General features: G+C 57.0%; 1 protein-coding gene across 2 annotated transcripts in view; it reads right to left on the reverse strand.

Moving 5' to 3' along the window:
- The window catches only part of CUL7 (cullin 7), a 31632-nt gene extending 20192 nt beyond the window's left edge, over positions 1-11440 (reverse strand). For both annotated transcript variants that reach the window (XM_061398223.1, XM_061398222.1), the window contains exons 1-20: positions 10861-11440; positions 10280-10431; positions 9649-10146; positions 8780-8921; positions 8490-8686; positions 8025-8253; positions 7012-7249; positions 6809-6914; positions 5088-5315; positions 4723-4813; positions 4448-4619; positions 4164-4269; positions 3766-3861; positions 3456-3631; positions 3214-3347; positions 2714-2896; positions 2379-2485; positions 2105-2287; positions 489-649; positions 109-325 (exon numbers count right to left, since the gene is read on the reverse strand). In XM_061398223.1, coding sequence (XP_061254207.1) covers positions 109-325; positions 489-649; positions 2105-2287; positions 2379-2485; positions 2714-2896; positions 3214-3347; positions 3456-3631; positions 3766-3861; positions 4164-4269; positions 4448-4619; positions 4723-4813; positions 5088-5315; positions 6809-6914; positions 7012-7249; positions 8025-8253; positions 8490-8686; positions 8780-8921; positions 9649-10146; positions 10280-10431; positions 10861-11440 — 3996 coding nt within the window. The remainder of the gene's footprint in view (positions 1-108; positions 326-488; positions 650-2104; positions 2288-2378; positions 2486-2713; positions 2897-3213; positions 3348-3455; positions 3632-3765; positions 3862-4163; positions 4270-4447; positions 4620-4722; positions 4814-5087; positions 5316-6808; positions 6915-7011; positions 7250-8024; positions 8254-8489; positions 8687-8779; positions 8922-9648; positions 10147-10279; positions 10432-10860) is intronic.
- Between the last annotated feature and the right edge of the window lie 626 nt (positions 11441-12066).

Consider the following 12066-nt stretch of genomic DNA (forward strand, 5'->3'; position numbering starts at 1 on the left):
GAAAATGGAACACAGGGTGCCCCTAAGCCAGCCGGCTCCTCGGTCTGTCCCAAGCCTCTCTCTGCCTTCCTCTCTTCTTGCTACTTTAGTTCCCTCCCCCGCTCCCACCTGTATCTTCTTCTCTGTGTCCTCCAGCTTCAGGAGCTCCTGATCCAGCCGCTGGAGCTGGTATACGTGGAACTGGCGCTGCAGCTCCTCCGAGGTGCTCAGGCTCCGCAACATCTGCTGGGGGAGGCGGGTGGGGAAGCAGGGGCCGATCTGCTCCAGCACGGCCCCCTCCAGCCAGCTCGAGCCCACGCCCAGGAGACGGTCCGCCATGTAGTGCCTGCAGCGTGCACAGCCCAGGCCGAGCCTTGGTGAGGCTGCCTGGCAGGGCCTCCCACTCCAAGACTCCAGCCTACCCAGACCCCAGCCCCCCAGACCCCGAGGGCTTGCCTTGCCCATCATCCTGCCTCCCCCCACCTCCCACTCCCTCGGTCCACACTCACTGGTAGTAATGCTCGAAAGTGGTGGCTATCTCCAGGCCAGAGAAGATGAGGACGGTTTCCAGGCATCGCTGCAGTTGGGCCAGCATCTCCATTCCCCGGGCCCCACCAATCCGGCTGCCCTGGATCCGCTGGTCGATGTGTCGGGCAAACTGCTCACTCACCTGGGCAGTGGGAAGAGCACAGGAAAACTGTGAAGGAGGCGAGATCGGGTGTGTTCAGGGTGGTATGATCGTAGTCAGAAACTGAAGGAGAGAATGAAGCTGGTGAGTGGGAGCACAGGGAGGAGGAGGGTCTGAGGAAGGAAATATGAATGGCCAGCAGCTTTATCAACTGGTCAACAATTTTATAAAATTCATAAAATCATTAACAACTGTGTACATTAACAATTCTGGGACTTCCCTGATGGTCCAATGGTTAAGACTCCATGCTACCAATGCTGGGGGCCCGGGTTTATCCCACGTGCCACAACTAAGACGTGACACCCCCAAATAAATTCAGTAAAATAAAGAATGTTAAAAAAAATACTAACAATGATAAACACAATTTTCACATTTAGCATGTCTGCTGCTGCTGCTAAGTCACTTCAGTCGTGTCCGACTCTGTGACCCCAGAGACGGCAGCCCACCAGGCTCCCCCGTCCCTGGGATTCTCCAGGCAAGAACACTGGAGTGGGTTGCCATTTCCTTCTCCAATGCATGAAAGCGAAAAGTGAAAGTGAAGTCACTCAGTGGTGTCCGACCCTCAGCGACCCCATGGACTGCAGCCCTCCAGGCTCCTCCGTCCATGGGATTCTCCAGGCAAGAGTACCGGAGTGGGGTGCCATTGCCTTCTCCTTAGCATGTCTAAAATCCAACAATAATAATTTAACACAAGGAAACAAGCACACAAGGCCACTGAGATAAAGTGAGTCACGTGAATTTTCCGATTTGTGAACTTGGAGGGAAGAGACTCCATCTATCTTCAGCTCTTATCACAGTGCCTGACACATATTAAGTATTAAAAGTGTTAGTTGGTCAGTCATGTCCAAGTCTTCGTGACCCCATGGACTGTAGCCCACTAGGTTCCTCTGTCCATGGGATTCAGCAGGCAGTAATACTGGAGTGGATTAAGCACTTGTTAAATATTTTTGGAATAATAGGAATGGTGGAGGAAATTATAGTATATCCATTTGATGGACTCTATGCAAAAATTTGAGGACAAATAGCAACATGAAAATGACTTTTAATGTAAGGGTCAAAAGAAAACAGGATAAAGCATTTAGCTACTCGTGGGTAAAACTAAGTGAAATCAAGCACGCAAGTAGAAGAAGGTATGCAGAGAGATATTAGAATGGCACAAAGCAGGTCATTTTTTTCCTTTTATCTTTTTGTGTGTGTGTGAGATCTTAGTTCCTTGCCCAGGGATGGAATTTGGGCCCACAGCAGTGAAAGTACAGGGTCCTAACCATTGGGCAACCAGGGAATTCCCTTTTTTTTTTCTTTTTAGATTTCTGATAACATGGTCTATACCAAAACATGCTTCTTGCTGAGTGGGAACATAGGGGGTGGGCAACTCTGAGGAGGGGAAGAGAGAGTTTGAGGGGAGAGGTCCCAGGGGAGGGGACACAGGAGGCTTACGTGGGCAGCTCTGAGGAAAGGCAGCTTCAGCAGGGCACCAGCACAGCCATTCTGCAGCGCCAGCAAAAAGGCTGCCCGTGGCCCAAACAGCTCGGAGCTCGCCTTCTGCAGATTACTGAAGTGTTCGCAGTAGCGGGGCACAAAGTCATCATCCCGCCAGCGTGAGGTCAGAAAGCTGTGCACCTGGAGAGTGGGAGGTGGCAGCGTGATGGCAACCCAACACACCAGGGGCACAGCTCCGCCGGCCCGCCCCGTCCGGCCCGCCTCGGCCCACCTGCTCCTCCACCACCGCCCGCCAGCAGCGCGTCAGGTTTCTCATGATGCTGCTGGGAAGCCCCCGGGTGGCCAGGGAGCTCCAGTCGTGGCTTCTGTTTCTGCCCTCTGTGGACACAGGGGAAGGGGCAGAGGAAGGGCAGGGGAAGCCCCTCAGCTCCTGGGTCCCCCATTCAGTGGTGAGCCCAGGGGATCTTTCCAGACACACTGCCCACCAAAATAATGCTCCCCGGTGGGGGTGACACAAACCAGGAGGCGAGCAGCAGGCTGAGCATGCAGGGAGGGGACAGTGAGGAAGGAGACGCCCCCACCCCCAAGCCAGCTCCCAGCACTCACTGGGCCGAGGCGTGGCCGCCACCGAGGGGGGCGCTTCGCAGGGCTCCACGTGCACCAGCAGGTGGGTGAGGCGGCGCACCCGGGAGGAGAATGCTGCCGCGCGGCTCTGCGGGTTGTGGGCAGCCTCCCGACACTCCAGGTACTGGTCCAACAGCCAGCCCAGTGGGCTGACGCCTTCTTCATCTGGAGGTGGGAAGAACAAGCTAAGGCAGGGCGAGTGTGCAGAGCCTGCCGAGGAGGCTGGCCTGGATGGGCGTGCAGAGGAAGAGCAGTGGACCGCATGGGAGGGGAGGGAGCAAGGGCCCTCCTGACTGCGTGGGGTCAGCTGACACTGGGACACGTGGAAAGGAGGCGCCCCTGGGCTGTGAGAAGCGGGGGGCTTGGGGAGGCCGAATAAATTTCAGGTGCCAAATGGGCCAAAGGCGTCACCCAGGGAAGAGCAAGAAGGGGCTGGTGCGTGGGGCTGAGTGTCAGGATGGTGAATGGGCCGGGCCGGTTACCAGGGCAGGTGATGTTCTGCACCAGGGGGCTGACCAGGGCCTCCCAGCAGGTCTTGCCCAGTGCCTGGGCGGCCTCTTCGTCAGGGAGGAAGCGACTGGCAAAGTTCTGCTCGTGGCGTAGGGCCCCGTTGAGTCTGGGAAGGGGAGCGGGTAGGAAGGTGTTGGGGGCTACAGGCCCAAGTCCACCAGCCTGAGACTGCAGGCTACCCCTCAGGCACACAGGTGCGCCTGTGCTCGCACACCTGGAGCTCAGGTGCAGGAGCCCTCTGCGGTCCTCTGCGATGTCCTGGCTCCAAGCCTGTGCCCGGACCATGTAGAAGAGGCGCGTGTGGCGGCACAGCTGCTCCCGGAACACCGGCCAGAAGGTGGGCTTAGGGCCCAGGACCTCCAAGCCCCGAATGCGCGTGTCAATGCCGCCCTGCAACGCACATAGGCCTGTTTGCCCTGGCCCCACACACTCCTCAGGACGGGCTGGAGTGCTGGTCCGAGAACTACAAGTCACAGTGCAGAGCGTGGGGCCCACGGCCCCCACCCCATGTCCCCTAGCCCCACCTGCTGGCAGCGCTTTATGCGGATCTGGATGACGGGCCAGACGCGGCTCAGGTTCTCCAGGAGGACCACTCGGCTGGCGGAGGGCATCACATTCACCTGGTGGGGTGGGGGCAAGCAGAGAGCATGGTCACTGCCCGCTGTGTGGATGGGAGTGCTGAAGGCACCCAGTCTGTTCCTGTTCCCTGCTGTCCCTCCTTCCCCCAGCCCTAGGGTGCATGGGGTCCTGACGGAAGGGATCCTAATACCACCCTCACCACTCGGGGCCTGATGCCATCACAGGGGTGCAGGGGCGGACTTCATCTTCTATGGGGTTCAAGAGGGAGGAACACGGGCTTTTAGGGATCTGGGTAGGAGGGTTGATCCCGTGAGGGGTGGCCAAACGGCACAAGGGGCCCTACCGAGTTGAGTTCCGTGTTAAGGGAGGTGGCGCTGTCGCCCCCGAACACCACCACCCTGGCGGGCATGTAGCTCAAGTCCTCGCTAGCCACCAGCAGAGCCAGCTGCCTGGGAGGGATGAGGGCAGAGGAACCAGTCAGCACCAGATTCAGTCACGTCCCCACAGACACAGCCAGGGGGACCTTTTGGTCACGTTCAGGGGGACGGGGGCCCTCCCCAAGACCAACAGCAGGGAAGTCACGAGAAGGCGAGGGTGTGTGCCAGGCGCAGGCCTGGGGCGCGCTACCTGATAAGGATGCCCTGCTGCATGTGCAGGGTGATGCGGTGGGAGCCGGCGCTGCCGTTGGACTCCCAGTAGGTCTTGGGGTTGCGGTCCGTCAGCTTGCTGGCCCGGTGCGGGTTGGACGACACCTCCACCTTCTCCCAGCACTTGTCCTCCTTCACCTCCATGCTGGAGCCTGCAGGCACGCGGGAAGGGGTGGTGGTCACAGCCTGGCAGATGCAGGGGGGAAAACACTTGGAGGTGTGGAGACTCGGGGTGGTGAGGGTACACGCACGAACCCTGGCACAGGTATCTGAGGAACACATCGAAGAAGGGGATGTTGATGGGTCGGTGGGTTCGTCTGTGGTCTTCGATCTGGCCCAGCACCATCTGCAGCCGGGACATGGAGAGAAAGGGTGCGGGGAGGGGGCAGGGACACGGAGACACGGGTGGAGGAAAAACCCAGCAGCTGTGGGACCACTTCCATGCCACTGGCAGAGCAGGGTAAGCGAGCCAAGAGGGGCCGAGAACCAACGCCCCCCAGGTTCACTAGACTCACCTGCCTTCCAGCTTCAGAAACACACACCCCTTCCCCTGCCACCGCTAGGGTTTCATACTCTTACCCAGCTGTGAACCACTAGTGTCCCCTGACCTTCCCCCTGACCTGGATACAGCCTCCCAGGATGTTGGTGGTGAGCTTCCGGTAGAGGTGGGCATGCTTCTCGCACTTGAACACCATGTCCCGCAGTTCCTGAGCCAGCTCCAGCTTTCCCAGGTGCTTCTCCAGGGCCTTGGAGATGGCATCCCGGGCTCCCAGCTGATTGAGCACCACAGCATAGTCCCTGCTCACGGAGGCCAGGCGGTGCAGGAAGAGGATCAGCTCCTGGAGCACCTGGGATGAGCGTGGGGGCGGTGAATAAAGGGGATGGACCACAAGGCATCTTCAGCAGTGCTGACTACACACCTACTGTGTGCCGGGCTACTGCGGTGAACACAGAGTGAGGAAGTGAAGAGACAGGGATGGGGCTTCCCACAGAATCCGCCTGCCAATGCAGGGGACACAGGTTCAACCCCTGGTCCAGGAAGATCCCCCATGCCTCGGGACAGCTGAGCCCAGGCGCCACAACTACTGAGGCCGAGCTCTAGAACCCGTGAGCTGCAACTACCGAAGTCCACACACCTAGAGTTTGTGTTGCACAACGAGAGAAGTCATCACAATGAGAAGCCCACGCACCACAACGAAGAGCAGCTCTCACGTGCCACAACTAGAGAGAGCCCACGCGCAGCCACAGAGACCCAGAGTAGTCTTAAGTAATACGCAAATTAATAAAAAGAAAATAAGCAGCTTGAAAACTCAGCATTAAAAGAGAGAGAGACAGGGATGGGGAGGCGTGAGGGCTTGGTGAAGTTGGAGAACCAAACAAACTGCAATGGGAAAGCCAAGAGGTGCCCTGGACCTGGGGTTGTGGGCCACTGACTACGCTGCCAACAGGTGTCGGGGGCATCTCTGGTTGTTTCTTCTCAGGCCCAGCTGTCCCAGAACCAGCTGTGGGGCTGGGTTTTGAGATGCTCAGGCCTCAAGCAGAGACACCTGAGGGCAAGGAGGGGGCCAAGAGGGAGCAGATGTGTGTAAGCCCACCACAGCGCTAAAACCTGGGGAGCAGCCAAAGGTGTGTGCTGCAAACATGCACTGCCTCCAGGACTCCAGTTCTCTGACCCCTTCCCAAGCCTTCAGTGCCCAGGAGCGCTCCAGGGCAGGCGGCTGTGATGGCCCCCAACCCCACCCCGCCTCCTTCACTCCCCTTTCCTCCACAGGCTCAGCCAGACAGGAGCCACTGAGGCTCTTCTTTGTTGTTGGATTTTTTGGGGCATTCATTTTTTTTTTTTTTGGCTATGCCCCAGCATAGGGGATCTTAGTTCCCTAACCAGAGATTGAACCAGTGCCTCTTGTAGGGGAAGCACTACCTGAGGAAGTCTCCACTGAGGCTCTTAATGTAACATAAATATAACCTTTTATGTAACAAAAAGAGATGGCAAATAAGATCACTTCTGGGCTTGTTTATCTAAGGAAACACAGGAAAGATACATAAATGAATACAAGTGGTTACCAAAAAGGGGCATGTTGGGGGGCACTGGGAAAACGGGACTCAGGTGGGAGTGAGAATTTTCAGTTTATACCTTGTTACACTGCTCTCATTTGTGAACTCTGAACAGTATGACCTTTTTAAAATATATATATAATTCAGTTTCAAACACAAAACCCAAACCAAGAGCACAAAGGCTCCATGGTGCCCCCCCACCCAGGGTGGGGTAGGATGTCTGCCTTGCCAGAAGCTACCTGGCCTCCTCCCCACTCAGTATCTCCCCAGGGCAGGGTAGGGGTACCTCTCGGTCAGTGTTTGGGGACCGCAGGCAGGCCATGCAGGCGTCCATGGCTTCATGCCAGGGGAGCAGCAGTGCCTCAGGGAAATCCACCAGCTGCATCAGGATTCTGGGGAGCGTGGGGGCGGGGTGGGAGGAGAGAGATGCGCAGTCAGGCTCAGAGACCCTTCTGCCCCGCCCCGCCCCGCCCCACCGCACCCCCTCACCTCAGAACAGCCAGGTGCAGGGGCTTGTTGGCGGCAGGAGTGTCGAGGCTCCGCATGAGCACGAGGAAGGGCTGGGGCTGCCGCTGCAGCTGCAGGAGGAGGGGCTTGGCCTCTCCCTGCTGGGGCCCCTCTGAGCGGAACGCTTCCTCCAGATCCAGGAAGATTTTCCCAGCCGGACCGAAACCCTCTGCCAGACGCTGCAGTGGCGTGTTGGAGCCCTGAGTTGGGGCTTCTTTTGCTACAGGAGAGGGGAAGTCACAAGAGTTGGCCACTGTTAGTGACGGGAAAGGTCGGAAAAGGAGAGACACATTTGTAACTCTCCTGTTACTCTTCTAAAAATATTTTTAATTTTTTTGTTCCCCCTAAAAGTTAGGTTCTGGGGATCTCAGAGCTCTTAATGACAGCTTCATGACAAACTTTTTATTTTGTTTTCTTAAAATAGCAAGGGAGAGACTTCCCCAGCAGTCTAGCTCTGTGCTTCCACTGTAGAGGGCTGGGTTTGGTCTCTGGACAGGGAACTAAAATCTCAAAAGTTGCGAGGTGAGGGCCCCCTTCCAAAATAAAGCAGCAGAGCTTCCTATCCGCAAACAGAAGAGCATTTTCCAGAAGCATGCAATAATCTGTTTTTCCCTCCAGCAGAAAAAATTCAACGTGAGGACTTCCAGGGCTTCAAAATCTCTTGCGATGTTTGTGCTGTTTGGCTGTGCCTCTCACCTTGCAGGATCTTAGTTCCCCGACCAGGGATCAAACCCAGGCCACTGTAGTGAAAGTGCCAAGTCTTAATCACTGGACCGCCAGGGAACTCCCGCAACGTTCTAACCTTACATCCTCCTTCATTCTTTGGAGGGAGCACAACGTCTGCTTCTCCATTCACTGCTAATCTCAACATTTCAGACTCTTCCTAAAGTGCCATTGGTCTCAAGACAGGATTGCACAAAACCCAGCACAGACGTCTCTCCTGGGCTAACGCCCTTGGGCCACTATGCAGAGCTGCTGTCCATGTGGCACCCCACCTTCCACTCTGGCCGCGTCAGCTGATTCCTGAGGCTGGGCCCAGGCTTCCAGCAGGGACGGATGGGCCAGCTGCCCTGCCAGGGCCTCGGGCCCATACTTCCTGTAGACGCGGCAGTTGAGCAGGTCCCTGAGGGCGCTGTCGTCGAGTCGCTGTGGCAGAGCCAGCAGCAGGTCTTGGGCCAACTCCGTGGGCACGGCCAGTTCAGCCAGGATCTCATCATCCAGAACCTGCCATCAGGGGAAACGCTCTCACTGCAGGTGGCTCGATCCGCCCGCACAGGCGCTTGCCAGGGGACGGGTTCTCTGCATGCGCCTTCTCCACCCCGAACCTCTCATGGCAGGCTCCTCCCAAACAGTTTGCCAACCCCAAACATCCTAGACTCCTCCCCTGAAGCCCCTTACGCTGTCAGCCTCTGCTTCCCATCCCCAGCCTTCCACACCCCCCTAACACAGTCCAGCTCTACCTCCCCGTCCAGGTTCTCCTGAAGGATCTGGAGAACCTCCTGATGGTCAGGGCCGTCCAGCTTCTTGATGAAGAAGAGGAGCTCCCACCACTCGGCCTGAGTCAGGTGTTCACTCTCCTCAGTGTCCTCGTCCTCAGGCCACACGTAGGGCACAGCATAGAGCTCGGTCATGGGCTTCCAGCGCCAGGATGGCAGGGCTGTGGAAATGGGCCACAGGGCGCAGAGATGTCGCTGCCCACCCCCACCGGACCACTGCTCCGAGCTGACCCCGGCTTCCTCTCTGGGCTTACCTGTGCCCACGGCTGCACTGACCGCTGCCCCCTGGTACTCATCAGCAGCCTCAACCATGTTCTCAATGTCTTCCTCAAAGCCCAGAATCTCCAGCATGTGCCAGTGCACCCAATAGGTGCGGCCTGTTGACTCCCACAGCACCTGGGGGAAACGGGAAAAATAGGGAAGGGGCCAAGAGGTTACCTAGTGACTGGCTATGACCTGATGATGAATGTGGACCCACAGCCCTCAGGGTGACCACCTGGCCAGGTTTGGAAAAACCTCCAAAGAGCAGAACACACGGTATATGGAGAAGCCACATGAGCACGTAAAGGATGCCTTCTCTAAACGGGAACATCTTTCTTCTCTCCTATCCTTGGTGGCTTTTTTTTTTTTTTTTAGTATTTATTTATTTGGCTGCCCCGGGTCTTAGTTCCGGCATGTGAGATCTTCGATCTTCATTGCAGCATGTGGGAGCTTAGTTGCAGAGAGTGGGATCTAATTCCCAGACTAGGAATCAAATTGGGGCCCCCTGCATTGAGAACGTGGAGTCTTCATCACTGGACCACCAGGGAAGTCCCTATTCTTGGCAGCTTAGGCCCCTATACTTCCTCCTGGCCTTAACCACAGTCTTGCTGAACTTGACCTTTGGAATGGTCTCATTGTTACCAGGTTCTTCGTGGGAGTGAGTCTCCCTGACCTCAGAGTCTTCTACAGACAAATTTTCTCAGCCCTCCAAATGGCTCCTCTCTCAATCGCTGACTCCCTTTTACCCTCCCAAGCTTACTGAGGGTTTTCACTGTGAATAGCATGCTGGAGCCCCCAGCATGAAGCATGAAGCCCCAGCGATGCCCCACGCAGACAGACCCCCAGCGGTGGCCCTCCTCACCTGCACAGGGGGCACGCCATTGTTGCTCTGCCGGAACTCGCCCTCGTCGCCCGCGCTGATCTCCTCGTAGTCATCCAGCATCCGCACTCGCATGCCCGGCTGCAGCGCATCCCGCACATACAAGGCATAGGTATTACCACTTGCGAACTCAGAGCGAGGTCGAAACCTCCTTGACCTCCTGCGGGAAGGCAAGGCCTGGGCAGGTGGGAGCCCTGGGCCCTCATCCACCAGCTGGGGCTGGAAGATGGAACCGGAGGGCTGTCCCGAGGGCCCCTGTCTGCTCCAGACCTGGTCCCAGCGCATGGCCTGCACCAGCTCTGAGATCAGCGTGCCCATGGCCATGCTGAACTCCAGCTCCAGGCGACCCCTCTCCCCACTCAGCTCCTCAGGAGTGGAGTTCGGGGCTCCTGGTTCCGCAGCAGTCTCATTCAACTGATCCAGGAGGAAGGTGACATGCAAATAGCGCTTCACCAGGGAGAAGAGCAGCCTTCCTGGGACCTGCAGGACACAAACTCTGGTCTACACTTACCTTGTTTCAGCTTTCTCTCCACACTGTCCTCTGAGGGCAGGTGCAAAGGCCTGGTCCCCAGGTTTTGTCCACAGCTCCCTCCCAATACTCCCCACAGAATACCTGTGGCAGCTGAATGCCCTCAAAAGACATCGGGTGTTCAGAGAGCGTGGCCTGTGCAAACAGTGCCAGCAGAGCACAGCGGCTGTCAAAATCCAGGTGTTTCTCAATGGCCTCTTGCTGGCTTAGTGAGAAAAGGATCTGGGTCCGGGTCCCTGGAACCCACATTCCAATCAGTAACAGCTCCTAACCTCGTCCTTCCCAGACCCCTCTTGTGGACCCTTTACTCTTAGTTCACACCTTTTGCTGTCACACAGCAGAATGACACGATTTGCTGCTTTGCTCCAAAAGCCAAAGCTTACTATATTATTCTACCTTATTACTGCCTCATCTGCAAAAATTTAAGTCTAAACTCTTCCTCCGCCTAGGAAAACAGTTAATAGGAGGTTCTTGAAGATTCAGTCTTCCCTTTCTGCAGAGATGTCCACACACCTTCCCACCTCCCTCCCTGCAATGCGAAGAGAAGGGTCACAGAATCATTTACATACTGCTGAGATCAGAGGCGCCTATCATAGGGCCCTGTGAGATGTTAAGCTGACCCAGCCCCTCTCCAGCTCCCCTTTCCTCCCCACACTGCCCCTCACCAGCATCATGGGAGGCCAGGGCTTGAATCATCCGGCCTGCGCTCCAGCGAATCTGATAATCGGGACTGCTAAGCATGTGCATGAGCAAGTCCAGGACCCTTGGGTCTTTGAAGACCCCGGTGAGGGGCTCAATGCTGGCGTAGGCGCTGAGCACGTGGACAGTGTGGAGCAGAGGAGCGGGAGGAATGGTGCCCACACATTCCTCCAGCTGCCGAAGCGCCCTCTGAATCAGAGACTTCACGTCGGTTTCCATCTCCCCCAGCACGGATTTGTCCAGCGCTCCAGCCTCTCCTGCTGTCTCCTGGGAGGGCCCAATGACCTGGCCGTCCTCGCCCAGCATCTTGTGGCAGTTGGCATAGATTTCGTCATTGGACATCCATAGCAGGATGTGCTCAGCCTTGCAGTCCACGTGGTTGGAGCCCCCTTCCCCGTCATCCCCACGCCGGAGGATGAGCCAGCGGATCTGGTACTCAGGATGCCCATCATGGCCCACTCGCTGGCGGATCAGCTCGTCTGGATAAGCATGCAAGCCGGGCCCCAGGGGCACCCTGAATTCCCTGTAACGGAGTTCCCCCACCATCTTGGCACCTGGCAACACAAGGGAAAGAGAACAGGCAAGCTAGAGTGAGAAGTCAGAAAATCAAGGACATCCAGGAGTTGGGACAGCAAATATGGCAACAGCTGTCAGGCTGGGTGGGGTGAAGCAGGGTCCAGGAGTTGCCTGCTCTAGGCTGGGTGGGGCCAGGCCTAAGCAGAGAATACCCGGGAGTTTGTTCTGAAAGAACTCAAAATTGGCGGGCTAAAAGGAGAGTCCAAGGCCCGGAGTGCAGCATGGAGGGAGCTCCTTTGGAGCAGTGGGGAGGGGACAGTGGGGGCAGGGAAGCCTTAAATTAAAAGTGAATCCCAGGGCCCTGGACAGGCGGCAGCGGACCTGGGAAGGGGGTATGTGATGCCCAGAGGGATGTGTGTTTTGGGGTGTTGAGGATCGAAAACAGAGTGTGTATGCAAAGGGGTGGTAGTAGCTCTAATGGCTGAAGCACGGGAGAGTCTACAGGAACAAGAGATCCCGAGATCTGGTGATGGAGTGAGGGCGCAGGGCCGGACGGGCTGGGAGGAGGGGCTGGTGGGCTGAAGGCACCCAAGGCTAGAGGCACTGGAGCATCAAGGTCGGTGGGGGCGACGTGAGGACCCGAACAGTGTGCACAG

The sequence above is a fragment of the Bos javanicus genome, chromosome 23, assembly GCF_032452875.1.
Source record: "Bos javanicus breed banteng chromosome 23, ARS-OSU_banteng_1.0, whole genome shotgun sequence".
Lineage (NCBI taxonomy): Eukaryota > Metazoa > Chordata > Mammalia > Artiodactyla > Bovidae > Bos > Bos javanicus.